The sequence below is a fragment of the Ceratotherium simum genome, chromosome 27 (assembly GCF_057802395.1).
Source record: "Ceratotherium simum simum isolate JZ-2026a chromosome 27, ASM5780239v1, whole genome shotgun sequence".
Taxonomy (NCBI): domain Eukaryota; kingdom Metazoa; phylum Chordata; class Mammalia; order Perissodactyla; family Rhinocerotidae; genus Ceratotherium; species Ceratotherium simum.
In genome coordinates, this window is record NC_141926.1 from 3,856,851 (window position 1) to 3,880,551 (window position 23,701).

Genomic DNA, 23,701 nt, shown 5'->3' on the forward strand with positions numbered 1-23,701 from the left:
ACTCTCGCCCCGAGTGTGGACAGTCGCCCCGAGCGTGGACAGACGCCACATTCTCGCCCCGAGTGTGGACAGACGCCCCGAGCGTGGACAGATGCCACATTCTCGCCCCGAGCGTGGACAGACGCCACATTCTCGCCCCGAGTGTGGACAGAAGCCCCGAGCGTGGACAGATGCCACATTCTCGCCCCGAGTGTGGACAGATGCCCCAAGCGTGGACAGTCGCCCTGAGCGTGGACAGACGTCACATTCTCACCCCGAGTGTGGACAGTCGCCCCGAGCGTGGACAGACGCCACATTCTTACCCCGAGTGTGGACAGACGCCCCAAGCGTGGACAGATGCCACATTCTCACCCCGAGTGTGGACAGACGCCCCAAGCGTGGACAGAAGCCCCGAGCGTGGACAGATGCCACATTCTCGCCCCGAGTGTGGACAGACGCCCCAAGCGTGGACAGATGCCACATTCTCACCCCGAGTGTGGACAGACGCCCCAAGCGTGGACAGAAGCCCCGAGCGTGGACAGATGCCACATTCTCGCCCCGAGTGTGGACAGACGCCCCGAGCGTGGACAGATGCCTCGAGCCTTCAACTGCGTGGCTGCTGACTGCAGCCTTGAGCCACCACAAAGCAGGGTTCTGAAGTAAGAGTTTCATCTTTTTAAAAGACTATTCCAAATGACGAGCTATTTCTTAGATGGCTGAAGTCATAAGTCATGAACTGTCCTAGACACATAGCCAGCACAAGGACACAATCCCCAGAGAGCTCAGCGAAAAATCCCAACAGACTTCGGCTGCTTTCAGAGACTAAGCACTCACTCAGTGTCCTGACCAGACACAGAAAGAGAGCACGAAATGCACCGGCGAGCAAGTTAGGCAGGACGCAGCTTCACATGAATAAATACAGTAGTAATTTTAAAAAATGTGGAGAGAAAAGACTGCGTTCTTCAATCTCCCCCCTCCCAGAACCCAAGCTGCAGCCTTCAGATGTGGGACGGCAGGGGAGGGAGAGACCAGGAGGGGCCCAGGTCTGGTCTTTCTCCTGCAGTCTCTGGAGTGCCCAGAAGATGTACTGGTGTGCATGCTCCCTGTGCCTGTCCGTCTACACCACCTGGCCACGTGGCTACCACACGACCTGTGATGGGAGGAAAACAGCCATCTTGGAAAGCGCCAACCACCCCAGACGCTGTTCAGATGCACACATTACCCCTGACCAATCCAGAAACAGCTATACCACTAAGTGTAAGGGGCTTCCTCTGTCTTCTTTCTCCAGGAGTGTGAGTGAGGAGGTAGTTAACCTCTTTCGAGAGTCACACATGCTCACTGATAAAAAGCTGGACCGGGCCAGCCCGCTGGTGTAGCGGTTAAGTTCGCGTGCTCTGCTTCAGCCGCCTGGGGTTCATGGGTTCAGATCCTGGGCGCGGACCTACGCACCGCTCATCAAGCCATGCTGAGGTGGCATCCCACATACAGCAACTAGAAGGACGTGCAACTATGACATACAACTATCTACTGGGGCTTTGGGGAGAAAAAGGGAAAAAAGGAGGAAGACTGGCAACAGATGTTAGCGCAGGGCCAATCTTCCTCAAAAAAAAAAAAAAAAAAAGCGGGCCCTCCACAGGCAAGCAAGGAGCCAGGCTGAAGGCGCAACAGAAACGAAAGCGTTGCTGTAGGCTCAGACTCTACTCTGGTTGTGTCAGTGTGTCACAACTTCTCTCTTTTGACGCCCTCACATGCAAAACCACAGAACCAGAGCTGGACCAGCTCTTGGGTGCTTAACTTTAAAATTCTAAGATCCAAAAACATCTAAATTGCATTAGGACACATTCTAAGAAGATACACGAACAGACTGATGGCAAAGAGCTTCACTCAGAGTACCTCTTTGGTCCCTGGAGCATAAGCGTGACCTGGACCAGGGAATATCACGACAGCTCTGCAGCTCACACCGATCCCCACACCACCTTAGAGGGGAGCCCACTGTGCCTTCTCCATAGCAGCCTCTTTATCCTTCTGCTCAAAGCTGCTACAAGGCAGAGGCATAAGCTAACGATGGGTGTGCTCAATCTTATCCAACATGTAATTTTTGCAAATATAAAAGGAAAGGAAGTCACAAAAAGTAAAAGTAGCTATAAATGTTAATTAAGAGAGTTTAGAAATTTTAGGATTTAGAAAAGTCATGTTATTAAACTGTTATTAATTTTAAAAATTAAAAGTTGATGTCAAGGGCTGGCCCGGTGGCCTAGTGGTTAAGTTCACGTGCTCCACTTCGGCGGCCCGAGGTTCGCAGGTTTGGATCCCGGACGAGGACCTACGCGTCAGTTATCAAGCCATGCTGTGGTAGGCGTCCCACATATAAAGTAGAGGAAGATGGGCACAGATGTTAGCCCAGGGCCAATCTTCCTCAGCAAAAAGAGGAGGACTGGCAAGAGATTTTAACTCAGGGCTAATCTTCCTCATGAAAAAAAAAAAGTTGATGTCAAACCTTCTAGATAAGACAATTCTGTTAAAACAACAGAGCAGCAAGTTAGGGAATGAAGGAAGTCAACAAACAGAGAAGAGTAAGGAGAAGGCTCTATGGTGACGGCAGTGTTAGAATATCCTGAGTTGTAACTGTGTCTAACACTCACCCTCTGTCAGTTGGTCAGTTGATCGCTATTATGACTAAACCAAAACAGGAAGTTTCACATAAGGCTACATGAAAATAACCGAGAACCTGCTAAGACATTACAAACACCACAGCGACTATATACTGGAAAGCTTTAAATTTTTGTTAACATTATTTAAAAAGATTTAATAGGAAATAATTCAAATAGTATGGTCTATTATTGCTACCCATATCAAAAATAATGGCCCAAATGCCAGATAATAGAAATGTTTAATGCACCAAACAGACCCCCTGCATGTACAATTGCATAAACTGGAAGATTTTATCATTTATATTGGAACTTCCCCGACCTTCAAGTTCACATTTTAACAGTTAAAATAAAAAGATAACAATGTTTACAAGTGGTAGAATTTGTGCTTTCTTTTCTTTTATGCACGCCAACTTTACCAAGCTGAAACGGTTTCCTACATCTGCACAATAAGTAAACAAAAATGAGACAAATGGCTAACAAACAAGATGTAAGCGCCCCCTAGACCCTAACGCCATTGAGTAAGGTGAACAGCTCTTATTTAAGGGGAAGCACAGGGTCCACAGCAACCTGTGACCCCTGAACCAGAACAGGATGGTCCATTAATGAAGTAAACGTTGCCCTGGGTGTTTCCCTCTCAGGACCCCAAGTCCTGCTGTGGGGCAGGACCACCGCGTGGACGGACAGCTGAGGGACTGCCTCCCCCAGTTACAGCTGAACAAAGTGACACAAGGTTTCAAAAGGTGGGAGAGTTGCAGAGGGGCCACCAGAGGTCAGGACACCTCATCTTGGCCGTCCACAGCCCAAAGCAGCTCATCCAAACACATCACAGGTTTGCGTGAATGTGGGGGTTGGGGGAAGTAACGCAACAGAGAAACACATTTCTAATCGGGCAAGTAGGATGTAGGCTACATGTTCCTAGTAAGGTATTGATCATCAAAAATGTTCAAAGTGTGTGTTGATTTATTTTTGAGTATCCTGCCACCAATTCCAGCACTGCGACAGCAGAGCATTGCTAGTTAAAAGAACTCATATTTTCAACCAAGTTTGACTATTTATTAGTGTCAGTATTTCCAGGCATTCCATTAGGCTGACAGGCACGATTTCAGAACAAGGCACGTCTTACCAGTTGTTGACTTGAAGTAGTGTCAAATTTGTCTGAGCAGCTATCTGCTTTTTCTCGTCTTCAGTGGGGTAGGGATGCTAAAGACACAAAGAAGGGTTACCATGAACTTCAGTCTTTAAAAAGGTACCTAAGATCATCTAGGTAAAATAGAAGCATGCAAATAATCATTAGTAAAAACCTGATAAGTATTAATAGTGATTTTAGCTAAAACCTAACTTTAGTGTTATAACTTTTTTTTAGAAATGTCCCAAACAGCATGAAGTATGTCTCCTAGCTGTCCTGGTTGAAGCATGGGCAGAGGTGTGGCAAGACAGAGTCTGAAGGTTCAAAGGTGATGATAACAGCAACACCACCGCCGAGAGCAGTGGCCCACACGGAGGCTGGCTCTGTGCCGGGCCGGGCACTGTTCTAAGCACCTGATACCATCTGTGGTTTTTGTATCAACTTCACTGAGGTATCATTTCATAAACTGCATCTATTTAAAGTAGATAAATGCTTGAGTTTTGACCCATGAAACCTCTGCCACAGCGAGACACAGCACGTGTACCACCCTGTACATTGTATAGTCATTCACTGATTCCTCACAACCACCTTCTGAGACAGACACTGTCGTCATGTGAGTTTACAGAAGAGGAAACTGAGGCAGGAGAGTTCATACACTCCCCCCGTCGCACAGCTGGTTCAACAGAGAGGGCAGGTAGTGGCCAGACAGGCAGCTCATTCGGTGACAGGCTTCTACCAGGGGCACTGTGAGAATACACCCCCACTGGGACGTGCTGATGTCATCTACGACTTTCCAGGAACAAAGCTCTGCTAGGTTAACGTTTGCTGTCGGTAAGAACTGCACCAAGGGCTGGGGATGGGACTGTCTGTTATACGACTCTTTCTTTCATGTATGATTAAAATATTTCACTTTAAAAAACAGAATTAAACCAGAAATAAATATCAAAATTCACAGATGCACCAAAGGAAAATGATTTCTATCTACAGTAATAAACAATTTCTCCAAGATTGATTACTATCCACATGTAGAAACCAATAAGATATTTACTCTAAAACCTACATACACCAAAGTCCCTTACTTTGGACCGAATTGGGACCCCAGAGAGTGAATGGCACCAACAGAGTAAGGAGGTGGGAGTTTATTTTGGTTTTTATTTTGAGTGAACTCCCAGTATGTTGGAAAAGCCACTGTATATTATGGTGATGATGGAACAGCATCAGGTTGATCTCAGCAGTAGACCAGTAGTTTCCTGAAACTAACTGACAGTAATTCACAATTTGATTCTATGGATGAGCACACAGCCCCGAGTTAGATGTTATGGAAACATAAATATTGATCTCGCCCTTTAAAACCTCATAAAATAAAAAGGGGGCAGGAAACATAAGTACACAAACGAGAAAAAAAAAAAAGTAGTAAATGCTGTCCTAGAATATTAGGAAAACCACAAGGAGATGACAGTATTTCAAAGAAATGAAAGCAGAAGAGACAGAAAATGCTTCATAGGACAAAAAATGGCATTTTACTTGAACCTATGAGCATGTGTTATTGTTCTAGAAATTATTAAAACATTCATAGAAACTTAAAAGGAAAATAATCTCACCAGTTATTTGTTTGTATTCTAATCATTATATTACAGATACAGTTATTAGTTGTAATAATCAGTATATTTAGAAATACGTATGTTCTACTTTTTCACTTACTACCATCTACCTGAAGTTTCCTGGTGCTTACAGCCCTCATTTATCATGTTAACCAGTTGTATAATAATATTCCATCAAATTGATAGTCCTAATTCACACACCAACTCATTTCCCATTAGTATAATGACCATCACTGTACCATTTTATCCATAAAATCTTGTATTCTCTTGTGAATCTTTTTAGGACAAATTTTTACACAGTCACACTGCCCGAAGATAGCTCTGTTCTTTCTCCCGACACATCCCGCCGTGAACTGCATGGGAATGGCTCAGCAGAGAACAGAACACCACAGCAGAAGAGAAGAGAGAATCTGGGGTCCTAGTGCTCAAGGAGGGGCAGCCTGGGCTCCTCAGGGCTTCCCCCCAGGAAAGAGAGGGGGTCTCCTCCCCTTGCCAGCTCAGCGACATCACGTGGTAGTTCAAAGCTGGGAGCCAGGGGCCAGCCCAGGGTGCAGCAGTTAAATTCGTGCATTTCGCTTCAGCGGCCCGGGGTTTGCCAGTTGAGATCCTGGGCACAGACCTACTCACTGCTCATCAAGCCACGCTGGGGCGGTGTTCCACATAGAAGAACTAGAAGGACCTACGACTAGGATATATAACTATGTACTGGGGCCTTTGGGGAGGAAAAAAAAAAAAAGAGGAAGATTGGCAACTGATGTTAGCTCAGGGCCAATCTTCCTCCAAAAAAAAAAAGCCAGGAGCCAGTTGCTGCCTTGGACCCCTGCCCCTCAGCAAAGGAGCCTGACTCCAGTTAGAGGAACATAGGGGGCTGCTCAACAGTGACAAGGGCTAACCCCCCAGAAGGGACATGAGATGACCGAGACCAGGTGCTGGTCGCAGGGCTCCCAGTCGGGGAGAGCATGGAGACAGGTGATAAATGCAGCCTCAGGCCCAGGTGATGGGCACCTCCAGAGGGTGACAGACACCTCTGCTGACAGCCACAGCACACCAGGACGCAGATGGTGAGGAAGTGGCCGCAGCCGAAGACACTAGGGGGTCACCACGGCATGAAGCAAAGGGGCAGGCCCGGGCCACCCCCACAGCTCTTAGGAACAGCCTGGCGGCCTGGGCCACGTGCACGCCAGAGAAACCTGAAGACGGGCCGGAAGCACCCAGCTGCAAGGCTGGTTCAGGAGGCCATGGGGCAGCTTCCTGCCGGACCTCTGACCTTCTGCGCCTCGTGACTACAGGAACGGCCTCTGCATCTGCGCCCGAACGCCCCTGCGGGCTCTCTTCCCCTGCATGGACACAGCTGTAGAAGCAGCGAGCATCCACTTTCCCGCCTTGTTCCAGCATGGGCTCCTGAGAGCCATCCTGGTCATTGTGACCTTGGCCGCCAGACCAGGCTGTCACTCCTGAAAGCTGCTCTGGGTCACTCGCCTCTCCCGAGTCCCACGGCGTGAGGACTGAGGGGGTCAACCAGGTAAGAAGCGAGTCTTCCCATGACACCCATCGGCACATGTGTGCTTCCTGCAACAGGATGTCTTCACGGAGAAGACGCGGCCGAGCGAGGGGAGGACACGAGGCGCAGACAACGTGAGAGGAGTCGGTGCTGCCTACTGCCCAAACTCCGTCTCAAGTTCAACAAGCCCCTCTGCCGACCCTCAGTCGATGAGCTCAACCCTACACCTCTATCTTTGACCTTATCACGTCTCCGTTTCAAATCCAATATATAAAATAAAATCACTATTTTCCAAGGTTTTGCCCAAACGCATCTTTTCTCTGCCCACTTCTCTAACTAACCTCACCTCACCCAGTCACTGCGCACGGGTACTTTCTCACATGTGCACATATACGATCAATAGGAGCTGAATTTATCCCCTCTTCCCCAGTGTACCCTCATTTATTTTAAGTTTCTGGAAGCCATGTCCTCCGCGTTCTGGTAACCCTCCCTTCTGTCCCGTGCTCAACCCATTATGGACAGTCAACAAAACACTGATACTTCAAACCTGGCCTACTAGCCCCTATAAGTAAATGTTTCCCAGACGATAAGCCAGGAGGAAGCCTGTGGAGGGTCCTGCTCACTGTGAGGCCCTGGCCTTACCCCTATGTGCTGAAAGAGCCACGACCGCATCACGTTGGTGGCGTGCTTCGGCAGAACTCCCCTTTTATTCTTGGAGGAGCCATCATCTTGATGCAAAATGCTGAGATCTTGGTTCAACTGTAACTGTAGCTTTTAAACAATTGAAAAACAGTGTTAAAAAGCATAGAAATTATGACACGTCCAAGTAGCTTACGACTGCACGTGGAGAAAATAACCAAGGATCTTATGGGTAAATGACTTATTTTCTGTAAAGGCATATACTCAGTATGGGCTAATTTTTTGAGGACATGGTTCCCTCTGCATTATCACTCTCTACACTTGTGTCTCAGCTACTTGGAGGCCCCTTGTCTGGTGAGGCAGGTGGGATGGACACTGACAAGGCCTCTGAGTAGTTCACCCTGCACATAAGTGAATCCCCCAGTCCTCTCATTCCCACCTGCTCTCATCTTGCTTCCTCTAGTAATGGACGTGATCACATCCGATTTCCTAGCCTAAAAGAGATTTCAAGCAACCAATGAGAATGGACAGGGAAGCTGGAAGTGCCATCATCAAGGAGGCCATATGCCAGTTGAACAGAGGAGAAAGAAACAAATACACAACGTGCGGACAAAGGGACCACAGAGCAACGGGGCTAAGGCCTCAGCGGCCACTGAAGACACTGCCTCCCTCATCCCTGAGAAAAGCATAAAACACATTCTGTCCATTCCATTTCAAGAGGAAAGGACGTGCATGACACTCCTTAGACAAGCAGCCTTCACACGAACATGAGAAAAGATCTGCGGCCATGCTTCAGGCCCGGCACATGTCTCAGGCACAGCATCTCACCCCAGACGCCTGTGGAGACGGTGCCACCAGTGTTCACACTCGCACCAGGGAAGGACACACACCACTCGCTAGGCCCCGAGCACAGGCACGTCAGGACACTTCCGCTGCCACTCACGCTTTAATTTAGAACTCACTTTATAAACAAATGACGATCAACTTCTGTAGGTCAATTTCAGTATAACGTATTCACAGACATAGTTTAAAGGATTTTTTGTACTTCTTCTAGATTTACATCACTTTGGATATACTCTTAAAAACCCTGAACACCAACATCTAAACAGGCAGAATTTATGACTTAAAGGAGATAGTATGACTGCAAACTGAATCTAAAATTTCTTAAAACGCAACATTATTACTAAGGGCATAATTGTTTTTTGGAATGTATTTGTTTGTTTGTTAAAGGACTGAAAGTAAATGGTACGAAGCACCGCCTGTATGCTCATGTTTGTGTGTACAGGAGAAAGAATGGAAAATGAACTTTTAAAACTAGTCCCAAAGCACCAGGGCCAAAATTTAGTTTGCTGGCCTTATCTGTCTCAATTTAATATATGACCTTCTTCATGAAATCTGACATGTGCTTCAGTGTTTCTTTTTTTGTGCAAAGTTAAAACAGAAGTGGGCTCATAAATAGGCAAAGTGACAGCTGGCTGCATGACTCGACTTCACAGATGCCACCACAGGGGCCTGGCGCAGACCAGCTAACTCTTGAGAAAAAAGCAAGCCAAGGCCCTGAAAGGAGATTGCCCTCTTGCCCCAGCTGAACTCCAGCATATCCTGGCACTGGACAAGGCAGGGGGATTTAAAAGCTCAGGAGGGCCGGCCCTGTGGCTTAGCGGTTAAGTGTGCGCGCTCCGCTACTGGCGGCCCGGGTTTGGATCCCGGGCGCGCACCCACACACCGCTTCTCCGGCCATGCTGAGGCCGCGTCCCACATACAGCAACTAGAAGGATGTGCAGCTATGACATACAACTATCTACTGGGGCTTTTGGGGAAAAATAAATAAATAAAATTATAAAAAATAAATAAATAAATAAATAAAATAAAATAAAAGCCCAGGAAACTGGCTGAAAGTCCATTTAAGAAGTAATGAGACCCCCAGACCCCCTCTCTGCAGAGGACCCATCTGCCTCCATCCCTGCAGGAGACTCGGGGTTTCCTTCCCAAAGAAATAGACCAGAGGCTGCAGACTCGGGGAACACTGAGCACAGCTGGAGAGTGGGAGGGCGGGGCAAGGCTGGAAAGAGGGGTGAGGGGAGTCAGCCCAGCCCACTCCTGCCTTTGCAACTATGCTAATCCCCCAAGCAAGGAATCAGAGTCCTTCTCCTGGGAAACTGAAGAAGAGAAGATGAAGGGACGGCAGAATCTGGAGGTCAGCCCACTGAACAGCCAGCCTGCCACAGCCCAGCACTCGACTAGCACCAAACAGCTTTCCAGTGGCTCAGGTTTACATTCAATAGGACAGCCGAGTGTCCCCAAACACTTGACAGCCTCCATCACAAAAAGCAGACACCAAAGCGAATAAACTTTGAGATGAAGAAGAAACAGAGAAAATGTAAAAACCGAAGAAAATGCAACCATCCATGAACCAAAAATAGGATGCTACTTCCAGGGGGGAAAAAAGCACAGAGAGCAAAGAGCTCTTAGAAATTAAAACTATGCTGAAAATCTAAAACTCAATAGATGGGTTGGAAGATAAAAGGAAATCTCTCAGACAAAAAGTAGACAATAGGAATTAAAATACAAAAACCAAGGTGTCAAGTTCAATTACTAAGGGCGCCAGAAAGAGAGAATGTGCATGTGGGGGGCATGGGGGAGGCTGTCACAGAGAGAGAGTTCAGGAAAATGTCCCAGACCCAAGGACACAAGGTCCCTCTACTCAGCACCAAAGACTCAGAGAAAAGAGAAGCTTCTAAAAGTGGGGAAAACATGGAAGACTGGAAAACAGAGCGACACCGACCTTCTCAAAGGCAACCCTGCTACCGGAACACACCCACCGCACACCTCCCCGACGCTGGGAAAGTGATATGCCACCAGGAATTGCAGATGTGAGCAGACCGCACATCAAGTATGAGACCAAAATAAAGTCATTTTTAGGTTTGCAAAGTCTCAACAAAATGTACTTCTCATGCACATTGTCTCTGGAAGTTTTCAAAAGGGGAGTAAAGCCAAGAAGGTAGAAGATGTGGGGTCCAGGAGACAGGAGTCCTCAAGAGGATGTCAAAGGAAAGTCCAAGAACACGCCTGGTGCCCTGCACCCAGCCCAGGAGTCTGAGAGGGTGGAGGGCTCCTGGACACACAGCCCTGACATGCTATCTAACAGGGTGGGCACAGGGGAAGCACTGAGAGGGTGTTGGAGGATACAGGTGGATTTAGCCATCGATACCAGGAACACTTAGCAAAGGGAAAAATGAAACCGTTATTAACTCAGGCAGAAACAAACATTTGAACCAGAAAAGTGCTGGGATCACAGTCCTATACTCACTCAGCAGAAACCAGTGTGTGCTCGGTCCTGATGATGGTAACACTGAAACAGACTGACTGCACTGTGATCTACATGAGTGGGAAGGCACGTGATGAGACACGGCAAGAGACGGGAACAGAGAGCACAGCCCCTCACCAACCACGACAAAAAGCCAGAAAGAGACGTTTTAAGGGGGCAGTCAAGAGAGGGGATTTTTATTTAGAAACATGGAGGAAAATGCAGAAGAATGGCTAAAAGATCTGAGAGAGGCTGCCTGTGGGGAGTGGAAGGGAGCAGGAGGGTGGGGCAGGAATCGCTGGTACCCGTCACAAGCCTGTCCACACCCGGACACTCCGAGCTCTGACACACAGCAACTTCATAAGACAATGAAAAATAATCGCACGGAGAAAAACAGAGGCAAAACACCTTATCAGAGGCCAAACAACAGTCAAAACCTAAAATATATAAATAACTGTTGTACAAACAAGACTCTCCTGGGAAAGGGGAGGGGGTGGAGGGGTAGAGGAGAGGAAGCCAATGAAATCTCAGACCCCTGGTTCTTTCTCTTTTTCTCCAAAAACTGTCTTTCAGTGGGTTTGTACTAGAAGCATAATTAAAGGCTTTTCAGCAGAGATGCCCTAGGAAGAGAGTCGAAATCCTGCCTGCTTCTGATGGGCAGTGGGTCAGAATGTGCCCACAGCAGCCAATTCTCCTCTGGGGGAGCGAGCTGCGCTAAAATCGCCCCCGTGTGCGCCCACGACCCAGCGAGATACCGGGCAGGGATCCGCCCGAGGGGCAGGACAGGGACAGCACGGGAGTAAGCGTGACGAGGGCTCATCCAGGACTGCCACCATGCTGCCACCACCACCGAGATTCACCGGGAGTTAACACTGACGGCCACAGTGACAACGTGAGCCCTGACAGTCACCAATTTTCCTGACAAAACCAACCCTGATAGTTTCTGACACAAAAACAGAAATGGTCCCTGCTAAGTTACTCACCCTAATTATCTGAAGCACAGCAAGAACCCAAACTTTGGCCAAAAAAGAAGGAAAAAAGAGCCCAGAACAGCTCAAATAGCTATGATAGAATCAGATATATAAGGTATATCCCCACCCAGGGCCCTCAATCAAATCTCTGTACTCTTCTATTAGAGCCCTGAGCACCTTCCCAGCCCTCTACCTGGAAGCAATAAACCACAGGGGGACGTGATGGGGAGGGGACAAGCGCAGGGGCTGCCAGGGCCACCGGGACCAGAGTAGAGGCAGCCCACAGGCAGCCAGCAAGGAGTCAGGTCCCAGCCCACCCGATGGAGCGGGGAGCCAGGTGCGTGTTCCGTGTGAGAAGGTGTTCCACTGAACTATCCCAGCTGCTATTTACACTGGTGATCTTGTCTGCAGGAACATTCGCTGATGTAGAAAGCTTCCTTCCGAGAAAACAGGACGAATGAACTATATAAGTAAGGCACTGACTTTAAAATGTGCTCCTCTAAAAACAGCTCACTTTGATACCAGGAAATGCTCTGTGAACCAGATGCTGCTTCATGTTCACAGACCCTGTAAATGGAAAACTATAGGGAGAGGGGTCGGGCGGGGTGGAGGGACAGTGTGGGTGGGGTCTAGCTCTGTCGCTTCTGCCCGAGAAGCTGCCTCCTGTGCTCTGGGAGCTGGTGTTCCCCGGGAGGCGGTGGGCAGAGGAGGGTGGAGAGGGAAAGGGGGAGCCCCCTCTCAGGTTTCTCATCAGGGTGTGAGGGCGATAGGAAGCACCCTGGATACCCCGAGGACCAGCCCGAAGTCGTGCTCTGGCTCCCGTGATGCACAGCAGAAAGGCCCTGGAGAGCTTCTCAGCGCGCACAGGCCCGAGCCTGGCTGACATGCTCCCATGAGAGGTGTGGGGGGGCCTTGGCATGGGCCGGAAGACCTGCCTGGTGGCTCTGCTGTGACCCTCCGAGGCCGGGAAGAGTGTGTCTACACAGCCTCGAATCCCTTGATGCAGAGACAACCACACACTCCAACATTAAACTGGACAACAGTGGTTCCTGGGGGAGGGGTCACGGTGACTGTTCCTGCTTCTTTAGACTTTTCTGAACTTCGCAACTTTTTTATAATGAGGGAGATGAGGAGTAAAAAAGAAACAAAACACTGACATTCAGATGAACTGGAGATTGCTACATGAAAGGGAGTCCAAGACAATGATCTTCACACAGAAGGAATAGCCCAAGCCTGGTTCAACCTCGGCACCCACCTCCCCCACCATAACCCTTCCGTAAGAATGGCACACGCACCTGGGAGTTCTGGATCCTGATTGTCCCAGGTGACAATGCCTGCGTCACTACTTGGCCTTGGGGAGTGACGACTGTGACAGGCTGATAAACTGTGCCACCTCAAAAAGGAAGGGAAAAAATAAACTACTTTTAAGTCTCAACAATTTAAAACCATTCTTCTCAATATACTTAGGGAAGGAGGGCTGGCCCCGTGGCTTAGCGGTTAAGTGAGGGCGCTCCGCTGCTGGCGGCCCGGGTTCGGATCCCGGGCGCGCACCGACACACTGCTTCTCCGGCCACGCTGAGGCCATGTCCCACATACAGCAACTAGAAGGATGTGCAGCTATGACATACAACTGTCTACTGGGGCTTTGGGGGGAAAATAAATAAATAAATAAAATCTTAGGGAAGGAATAAAATCTCGAGTTTGATGAGCATATTAAATCATTTCAAATGACCAACAATACTTTGCTAGTTGACTTGTTGCTATGAATTACTAAAACCAATTCACCGGACAAGCCGTGCTCGAGCGCCCACGGTGGGCATGGCACAGTGCCACACAGGCGCCCCGTGCTCCTTACGATGCACTGCGCAGGGCACGGTCGGCTTAGGGGTCTGCAATTCTTTCTTTTGCTTGCCTCTGCTTTCTACTTTTCCCCACATTAGCACATACTACAGGACTTGGCCAAAGGTGTTAGATAACAACTATTTCTGTTATGGTTATTTTTTATCAAATGTGCTTTCATCTTCCTGTGGGGGTTTCCCTTTGTGCTATTATGTGGGGTTTTTTAGTGTAAATTTCACCCCTCCTTACATGCCCCATTCCATTTTCAAGAAGGTTTTGTATTTGCAATGTTCTAGATGCACCAGAGAACTCTAGAATCTGTCCCCTTCCTGTAATGGTTTTTATTATATAACTAATACTAAGACTAAGACTGCATTTCTTGTCATCAATTAATGAAACAACTTAGGATTTTCTAGGCGCCGCTAAGAGCACAATTAAAAGCTAAGTTATTTGAAAATTACAATTGGTTTCTGCTATATATTTTCAATTCCCATATAAAACCTTTTCCCCCAATATTTTTTGGTAGGGAAACAATTTGCATAATATATTGTTATTGAGAATTAACAAGAACCAAGCATTCAAAGAGCTCTAGATTTTGGCACTCCTATATCAGCAACTGGCATTAATTAAAAATTATATTTATGCACTTCTTCATTCTAATATAAAGCACTTTTTTCTGCAAAAGCTCAAGGAAAAGGTGTCCGTTTTTCTGTCATCATACCTGCCACTGTTGCCATGGTTACGTTCCCCTGTTGCAGCGCAGACGCTGGCACCACGATTCCTTGGGGGCTGAGAGTGCCTGTGATGGCACTTTGAATCTGCTGTAGATCAGAAATATACAGGGAAGGGATCAGGAGAAAACAGAAAACTCGTGTTTAAAATTTTCGAAACCACTGGCATAATGGTTTTGTTAATAAAGGAAAGATGCTTGAGGGAAGGAGCATCATCAGATGACAAGCCCTCCATAAAGCATGCCTTACATATGTGGAAACCAAGAGATGTAAAATTGAATATGAAATGCAATGATCAATACTGAGATATTAGTTTCAACTGACTTCCAAAAGATTATCTTACAACTCATTGCCATGTTAAACACACCTTAAACCTGGGAGGAGTGACTAGGAAGATCAAAACTGCTGAATCTTATCACACACCTTTTCCATTTGATTTGACTCAGACTTTTGATTTTCTAAGAACCAAAGCCTCCTTGACAGGATGAGCATACTCAGAAAATGATGCCTCCCAGCGTGGGAGGTTCTAAGGGGTGCCGGCGGTCACCCCTGGTGCTGGCACAGCTCTGGACCCGCCCTTCCCACAGCAGAAAGCACATCTGAGCCCCCGGGGTTCACGTGTGTGTAGTGCTGGGCTGGGCCTGGCCTGCAGCAAGCTCCACGAAAATGTCTGTAAACACCACGTCAGAGACACTACTCATCTGAAATTAGATCTACATGGGCTATCTGATCCATTTACTCTGGCGGCTGATTGGCAGTTGGCAAGGGAAGGGATCTCTGCACCTGGCATCTAGCACGGGCTCTGGCACACTCAGGCACCCAGGTATCTGGGCAGTGAAATAGCACAAGTGGATGTCATCCAAGACAAACACTCTGCGGGCTACCACATCCATTTGAATGCATAAGCTTTGGTAGGTACACATAAAGCCTGCCACATTAACTTGGTCAGAAGAAAAGTTAAGCCATCGAAATCAATAATCAAAGCTTCCACGTCAAGGACCTAGAAAAAGAGGAATGAAATGAAACCAAAGCAAGCAGATGGAAGTAAATAACAAAGATCAAAGCAGAAATCAATGAAATTGAAAACAGAAAAACAACAGAGAAACATCAACAAAAAAAGAGCTGGTTCTTTGACAAGATCAATACATTGACAAACTTCCAGTGACACTGATGGAAAAAAGAGGGAAGACAAATTACCAATATCAGGAATGAAAAGGGCAGATCACTACAGACCCTGCAGACATCAAAAGGTGAAAAAGGAAAACTGTGAACAACTTGACACATGTAAACTTGACAACTTAGACAAAATCCAGTATAAAATAGATCATTGGAATAGCCCTATAACTAGTAAGGAAGCCAAACTCATAATTTAAAAACTTCCAAAAACGAAATCTCCGGGTACAGGTAGTGTTACTGGGGAATTCTATCAAACATTTAAAGAATTAACACCAGGTCTACATAATCTCTTCCAGAAAATAGAAGAGGAGGGAACACTCTCCAATTCATTTTACGAAATTTGTATTATCCTGATACCAAACCTAGACAAAGACTGTACCAAAAAAAGTAACTACAGACCAATATCCCTCAATATAGACACAAAAATGCTTAACAAAATATTACTAGCAGGGGCCAGCCCCGTGGCTTAGTGGTTAAGTGCACGCGCTCTGCTACTGGCGGCCTGGGTTCAGATCCCGGGCACGCACCGATGCACCGCTTCTCCAGCCATGCTGAGGCAGCATCCCACATACAGCAACTAGAAGGATGTGCAACTATGACATACAACTATCTACTGGGGCTTTGGGGAGAAAAAGGGAAAAAAAAAGGAGGAGGATTGGCAATAGATGTTAGCTTAGGGCCGGTCTTCCTCAGCAAAAAGAGGAGGATTGGCATGGATGCTAGCTCAGGGCTGATCTTCCTCACACACACACACACAAAAAATATATATATATATATATATATATATTATTAGCAAACAGAATTCAGAAATCTATATAAAAAGAATTATGTGCCATGACCACGTGGAGTTTATTCCAGGAATGCAAGGCTTGTTCAATATTTGAAAAATCAAGTAATGTAATCTACTGTATTAACAGGCGAAAGAAGAAAAATCACACAATTGTATCAATGCACACAGGGAAAGCATTTGACAAAATTCAACATAATAAAAACTCTCAAGGCCGGCCCCGTGGCTTAGTGGTTAAGTGTGTGCGTTCCGCTACCGGCAGCCCAGGTTCGGATCCCGGGCGCACACTGACGCACCGCTTCTCCGGCCATGCTGAGGCGGCGTCCCACATACAGCAACTAGAAGGATGTGCAACTATGATGTACAACTATCTACTGGGGCTTTGGGGGAAAAAAGAGGAGGAGGATTGGCAATAGATGTTAGCTCAGAGCTGGTCTTCCTCAGCAAAAAGAGGAGGATTAGCACAGATGTTAGCTCAGGGCTGATCTTCCTCACAAAAAAAAAAAAAGAACTTAAAAAAAAAAAACTCTCAGAAAAACAGGAAGGGGGGAACTTTCTCAACTTGATAAAGAGCATCTAGAAAAAAACCTACCACTAATATTATAATTAATAGTGAAACGCTGAATACTGTCCCCCAAGATTGGGAACAAGGCAAGGACGTATGCTCTCACCAATCCTATTCAAGATAGTAATGGATGTTCTGGCCAATGCAATAAGGTAAGAAAAGGAAATAAAAAGCATACAGATCAAAAACGAGGAAATAGAACTGTCCCTATTTGCAGATGACGTGACTGAATAGGTAGAAAATCCTAAGGAATCTACAAAAAGGACCTCTTAGAACTAATGAGCGAGTTCAGCAAGGTCACAGGATACAAGATAAACAAACAAAAATCAACTGTATTTCTACATACTACCATGGACACTGAAGTTAAAAATATAATACCACTTACAATTACTCAAAAAAATGAAATACTCAGGTATAATTCTAAAAACACATGTGTAGGACTTATATGTCGACAACTACAAAACACTGATGAAAAATCATAGAAGAGTAAATAAATGGAGAGACATACCATGTCTGTGGACTGGAAGAGTCAACACAGTAAAGATGTCAATTCTCCCCAAAATGGTATACAGGTTTAATGCAATTCCTATCAAAATCTCAGCAACATTTTTTGTAGATATAGACAAGATTATTCTAAAATTTATATGGAAAGTCAAAGGAACTAGAATAGCTAAAATAATTTTGAAAAAGAAGAATGAAGTGGAAGGAATCAGTCTACTCAACTTTAAGATTCATTATATAGCTACGGTAATCAAGACTATATGGTATAGATACACAGATCAATGGAACAGAACAGAGAACACAAAAATGGGCCCCACAAATACACCCAACTGATTGTTGACAAAGATGCAAAGCAGTTCAGTGGAGGAAGGTCAGGCTCTTCAGCAAATGGTGCCAGAGCAAATGGACACCCAGAGGCAAAAAAGTGAACCGCAACCTGGACCCTCACACTTTACACAAAAGTTAACTCAAAATGGGTCATGGATTTAAATGTAAAATATAAAACTTTTAGGAAAAAAAATAGGAGAAAATCTTTGGGATCTAGGGTTGGAGAAAGAGTTCTTAGACTTGACACCAAAAGTATGACTCATAAAAGGAAAAGTTGATAAATGGGACTTTATTTAAATTAAAAATGTTTGCTCTGCAAAAGACCCTGTTAAGAGGATCAAAAGCTAAGCTACAGACTTGGAGAAAATATTTACAAATCATATATCCAATAAAGGACTAGTATCTAGAATACTCTCAAAAGTCAACAGTTTAAAAGAAAAAATCCAATTAGAAAATGGGCAATAGCCATGAGCAGACATTCTACCAAAGAGGAGGTACAGATGGGAAATAATCACATGAAAAGATGGTCAACATCATTAGCCATCACGGAAATGCAAACTACAACCACAAGGAAATGTCACTACACACCATCGGTGGCTAAAATATAATATAGTGCTTCAATGTGGAGGAACCTGGAGGATATTGTGCTGAGTGAAATAAGCCAGACACAAAAGGGCAAATACTGTATGATTCCCCTTACATGAGGTCCCTAGGGGAGTCAGATCCATACAGACAGAAAGTAGAATGGTGGGTACCAGGGTCTGGGGGAGGGGAGAATGAGGAGGTGTTTAATGGGAACAGGGTTTCAGTTTCGGGAAGATGGAAAGTTCTGGAGATGGATGGTGGTGACGGTTGCACAACAGTGTGAATATGCTTAATGCCACTGAACCGTACACTTAAAAATGGTTAAAATGGTAATTTTATGATATGTGTATTTTACCACAATTTTAAAAAATATACTTAAAAAAGGAAAGAAAGGAATGAATGGTACTCCATCCTTCAGAAACATAGGATCCAGGGTCCAGTACACAGATCGAGGCCTCACTTCCTCCATTGCATGAAGCCCAGATGGACAGTCTCCCTGGATTGAGGGAGTTCATGCCCAGCCCAGGCCGGGGTCAGAGATCCAGAGGCTCCTTGGAGCAGGACAGCCAATACGACAGGCCTGCAATTCTGAAAGGGCTGGTGCTCTCAGGAACCAATGCATGTCACCCTTGCAGAGCGTACAGTAGCCAAGAAGCAGGGCAGGACCTAGACGTAAATACCTGGGTCTGGACAGGGGAGTACGGGCTTCCGGGTTCCCCACTCAGCAGAGTTTCACTGTTCATTTTCGTTTTCAGACAAGCGATATATCGGCTGCAGAAATCTTTGCACAGTTCATTAACCTTTTCCAGCTCAAGAAGATGAATTCGCAAAACCTGGATTGCTTTTACCATCTAGAAGCGGAGAAAATGAAGACTTTCAGACAAGACAAGTAGAGGATGATGGTAAGTTACAATCGTCACCACAGAACCCTTCTGTTATCAGCCAGAACACTGGACAGCCGTGGCATGTGTGCTGCCAATAACAGAAGGGGAATAACATCAGAAATTAGGCAAAATGGCAAATCATTCCAGTGCCATTGACCTGTGGTTTGGTATCTGGGGAAGAAGACAGTCCCAGGCTGACCTCAGTGAGCCACAGTGCCAAGGGACAGCCGGGCTTCAACCCAGCTCCACCACTGACTGGCTACATGACGGGCAAGTTACCCACCCTCGCTCTGCCTCTGTTTCTTCACCTATAAATGGGGATGAATCCATACCCACTTCATAGGCGGTTCTTAATTTTGATAAAGTTCAACTTATCATCTCTGCCTTTTATGGATGGTGCTTTTCGTGTCAAGTCTAAGAACTCTTTGCCTAGCCCCAGATCCTAAAGATTTTCTCTTATGATTTTTCTAAAAATTCCATAGTTTTGTATTAAGTCGCTAAGTTTTGGGGTAATCTGTCCCACAGCAGTAGATAACTGACACTAATAATGAAACTATTACCATAAGCTCCACTTGCCTATGAATCTACAACCCAAAGCTCAGCCCCTTCCCCCGTGACCTTGGTGGTGGTAACTCACAGGTACGTGTGGAATGAACTGATCAATCGATCGGTCGGTAATGAGAATCATCAAGCACAAAGCTCTGCTGGGCCCTGTGCTGTAACACCAGTCAGGAGAGACTCGACACTCTGGCTATACCTGCCCCCACTCGCTGATGGCCATAGGACAGAGACTTAGAGGCAGAGAGAGCTTCTGGTCCTCATCCCACAAGGGTAGGCACTGTAGTTCCATTTCAAAGATGAGGAGACAGACCCAAAGTCAGACACACCTATAAAATCTATCAGATCCTAAGGGTTGAATACGTAATGAGAAATTGAAAACAGAAAACAAAAAAACTAAGACCCCGGCAATTTATTCAGGAAAAAGTTTTCCAAAGACCCTCTTCTGCTGATAAGGGCCCTGACTAAGGGTTTGGCCAGAGAGCTAGCTGGCTCTGAAGGAACTGCAGTGAAGGAGCACTGAGGCCAGGTCTGTGTTAGCCAAACCCAGGAGGCCAACCCTCGGTTACACTCGGCAGGCGGGCAGGCAGGCTGCAGACACAGGCTAACGCTGCCCCCAGGGCCGAAAGTCACCACTCCCTTTGGGTGCAGCATTGACGTTAACCCCAAAGAATTCTCCACCTCCTTCGGAAAGCACAGAGAACCCTGAATTCTGCAGCACTGGAACTGGGAGCAGGGCGCTCACGTGAGACAGACTGGCCTCAGACAGAAAGGCCCACGGAGGCAGTGAGGGGCTTCAGAGGACTCTGCTAAGCCTGTCCCTGCTCTGTGCTCATCGTGGGCCCCCCCGAGTCTTCACACAGCTTTGTCACCCACCCAAATTAGCGCCAGCCTCAAGACAAAGCTGTCCTGGAGAATAAAGTCCTGTGTCCACGATCAGGGGAAAGCCAAGGACAGAAGCTGGGCAGACAGGCTGCCTGAGAAGCAAGGCAGGTGAGCACCCCAACCCCCAGAGACCTTCTCAGATATTTAGGGGAGGACTGGACCACCCAGTCCAGCTAGGATGCAGGCTCAAACCATCTCACCCGGTTATAAAGGAGAGGGTCACTGGAGGAGGCCGGACACGGGAGACGTTCAAGTCACACACACATAAAATAAGTCATTTCAGGAACTGTACGCGATTCTCCCCTTCAGCAGAACTACAAACAGTCTCAAGTGCTAATTAGAAGTTTAAAACTCAATGAACAGATTTTAAATTTGGAAGAAACAGAAAACATAAATGAAACATTTTACTTACCAAATTGTCAGTTTCCGGATCTTCACAAAAAAAGGGTTTTCCTTCCTTCTCTTGCTTCCTTACAAAATTTTCAATATCCACATCAAAACTGGCGGAAGTTGTGCCTTCTGAGCCCTGGGTAGATTGTTCACACTTTTCAAACAACAAAGCTAATAATGGAAAAAGTGGATGCCTGGGGGAAAAAAAGAAAAAAAAATGTACGTTCTACATTTTCATGAGAATGTTTTAGTATGAATATATGCATTATTTTATCTAACAGCTTTGTTCAAGTATAATTCACATAACATACAATTCATCCCTTTAAAGTTTATAATTCAATGGTTTTTAGTATATTCACAGAGTTGTGAAACCATCATCACAGTCAATTTTAGAACATTTTCATCATTTCCAAAAGAAACCTGTAGCCATTAGCAGTCCCTCTCCATCTTCCTCCAAACCCCAGCCCCAGGCCGCCACTAATCTACTTTCTGTCTTGATAGATTTGTCAGTTCTGGACATTTCATATAAACGGGATCATAGAATATGTGACCTTCTGTGTCTGGCTTCTTTCACTGAGCATAATGTTTTCAAGGCTCATCAATGTTGTAACACGTATCTGTACTTCATTCCGTGTTATGGCCAAATAATATTCCATTGTATGGATACACCAGTTTTACAGTTTTAAAATCTACATTTAGATCTATACTCCATTTTCAGTAAATTTTTGTATAAGATTTGAGATTAGATGGAGGATCTTTTTCTGCATATGGATGTCCAACTGTTCCAATACCATTTGTCGAAAAGTCTACCTTTTTTCCACTGACTTGTTTTTGCACCTTTGCCAAAGATCAAAGGAATCATATTTGTGTAGATCTATTTCCGAACTCTATCTGTGACATTGACGTATGTGTTCATCCTTTCACCAGTATCACAACATTTTCATTATTGTAACATAACAGTAAATCTTAGAATCAGGTAGACTGATTCCTCCAACTTTACTCTTCTTTTTCAAAATTGTTTTAGCTGGTTTAGTTCTTTTTGACTTCCATATAAAATTTAAACTTAATTTGTCTATATGTACAAAAATATTCTGCTGAGACTTTAATTGGAATTGCCTAAAATCTGTAGGTCAATTTCAGGAGAGTTCACATCTTTACTATGTTGAGTCTTCCAATCCACGAACATGGTATGTCTCTCCACACCATTTATTTAGGTTTTCTTTGATTGTTTGCATGAGCATTTTACAGTTTTCAGCATAAAGGTTCTGTACGTGTTTTGTTAGCTTTATACCTTAATTTTTTTGGAGTTTTTGTGAATGGTACTGCCCTTTTCATTTCAGTTTCCAATTGTACATTACTGGCACAGACATAGGACTGGTTTCTGTGTGTTGCCCTTGTATCCTGTGACCTTATTAAACTCACTCACTAGTTCTGGAAGTTTTTTGGCAGACTCTTTGGGATTGCCTATGCAGCCAATCATGTCGTTTACGCACAGAGCCACTTTTGTTTCTTCCTTTCTAACCTGGGACACCTTTTCTTTCTTTCCCTTGCTTTACCGCACTGGCGAGGACTTCCACTACAGTGCTGAATGGGAGTCAGAGTGGACATCTCTGCCTTCTTCCCAGTCTTAGGAGAAAGCATTCAGTCTTTCACCATTAAATATGATGTGAGCTGTAGGATTTTCTGTATTTGCCCTTCATCAGCTTAAGAAAGTTCCCCTCTATTACCGCTTTGCTGACAGTTTTTAACCGTAATTGGCGGTTGACTTTTGTCAAGTGCTTTTGTGCATCTCTTGATAGGATCACGTTGTGGATCTCATTGTTGATCTCTGAATACTGAACCAGTCTTGCATTTCTGAGATAAACTCCACTTGGTCACTATATATTATTCATATTATTCCAATATTATTCTATTATTATATATTTCTGTATTCAATTTGTTAATATTTTATTGATGATTTTTATGCCTCAATTCATGAGGGATATTTGTCTGTACTTTTTTTTTCTTGTATTGTCTTTAGTATCAGAGTAATGTTTAATTCATAAAATGAGCTGGAAGCATTCTCTCTTCTTCTATTTCCTGGAAGAGATTGTGTAGACTTGCTATTTTTTTATTCTTTATATTTTTGGTAGAATTCTCCAGTAAAACCATCTGGGCCTGAAGATTTCTTTCTGCAAGGTTGACTAAACTGTAGCTTTATATTCCAAAACTCTTTTTTTAAAGCTATTAGAAATACATCTTAATCTGAGGACATTTTCAGCCCAGCAGTTATCACATCCTACCTTACTACTCTGCCCAGCTAATGGCTCTAGTGTTCCACCCCACAAGGTTTCTACTCTCCTTACTCGTCTTAAAACCCACACGCATCACATCCCTTCTACCTATAAATGGCCTGCTTGTCTGCGTCCATCGGTGTCTGGGACCCCACGGGGGGAGGGCTCACTCCTTCCACATCAGGTTCAGGGCAGGTGGGGTCTTGCTCCGTTTTTAATTCTGTCACTACTTGCATCTGTGAAAGGAGGAGGAGAATTTTGGTTACTAAACACATAATAAACTACTACTAAATATTCTACTCTCAAACAGGAATGCAATGGGAATGGAAAATTGCCAGACAGTTACATGACTGGCAATAACGCAAAAGAATGCCAGCAACAGAACTCCATTGAATTTAACATGCTTTTAAAATGGCTAAAACAAA

The 23,701-nt window shown here is 45.4% G+C and overlaps 1 protein-coding gene across 3 annotated transcripts in view; it reads right to left on the reverse strand.

Moving 5' to 3' along the window:
- The window catches only part of PKNOX1 (PBX/knotted 1 homeobox 1), a 57,089-nt gene that overhangs the window by 7,901 nt on the left and 25,487 nt on the right, over nucleotides 1-23,701 (reverse strand). The window contains exons 4-10 of one of the 3 annotated variants that reach the window (XM_087418037.1): nucleotides 23,385-23,512; nucleotides 21,026-21,197; nucleotides 18,967-19,137; nucleotides 14,336-14,435; nucleotides 13,071-13,168; nucleotides 7,501-7,623; nucleotides 3,754-3,830 (exon numbers count right to left, since the gene is read on the reverse strand). In XM_087418037.1, coding sequence (XP_087274163.1) covers nucleotides 3,754-3,830; nucleotides 7,501-7,623; nucleotides 13,071-13,168; nucleotides 14,336-14,435; nucleotides 18,967-19,137; nucleotides 21,026-21,197; nucleotides 23,385-23,512 — 869 coding nt within the window. Of the gene's footprint in view, nucleotides 1-3,753; nucleotides 3,831-7,500; nucleotides 7,630-13,070; nucleotides 13,169-14,335; nucleotides 14,436-18,966; nucleotides 19,138-21,025; nucleotides 21,198-23,384; nucleotides 23,513-23,701 lie in introns of all 3 variants that reach the window. The other 2 variants (XM_087418036.1, XM_087418038.1) reach the window with 2 other exon arrangements.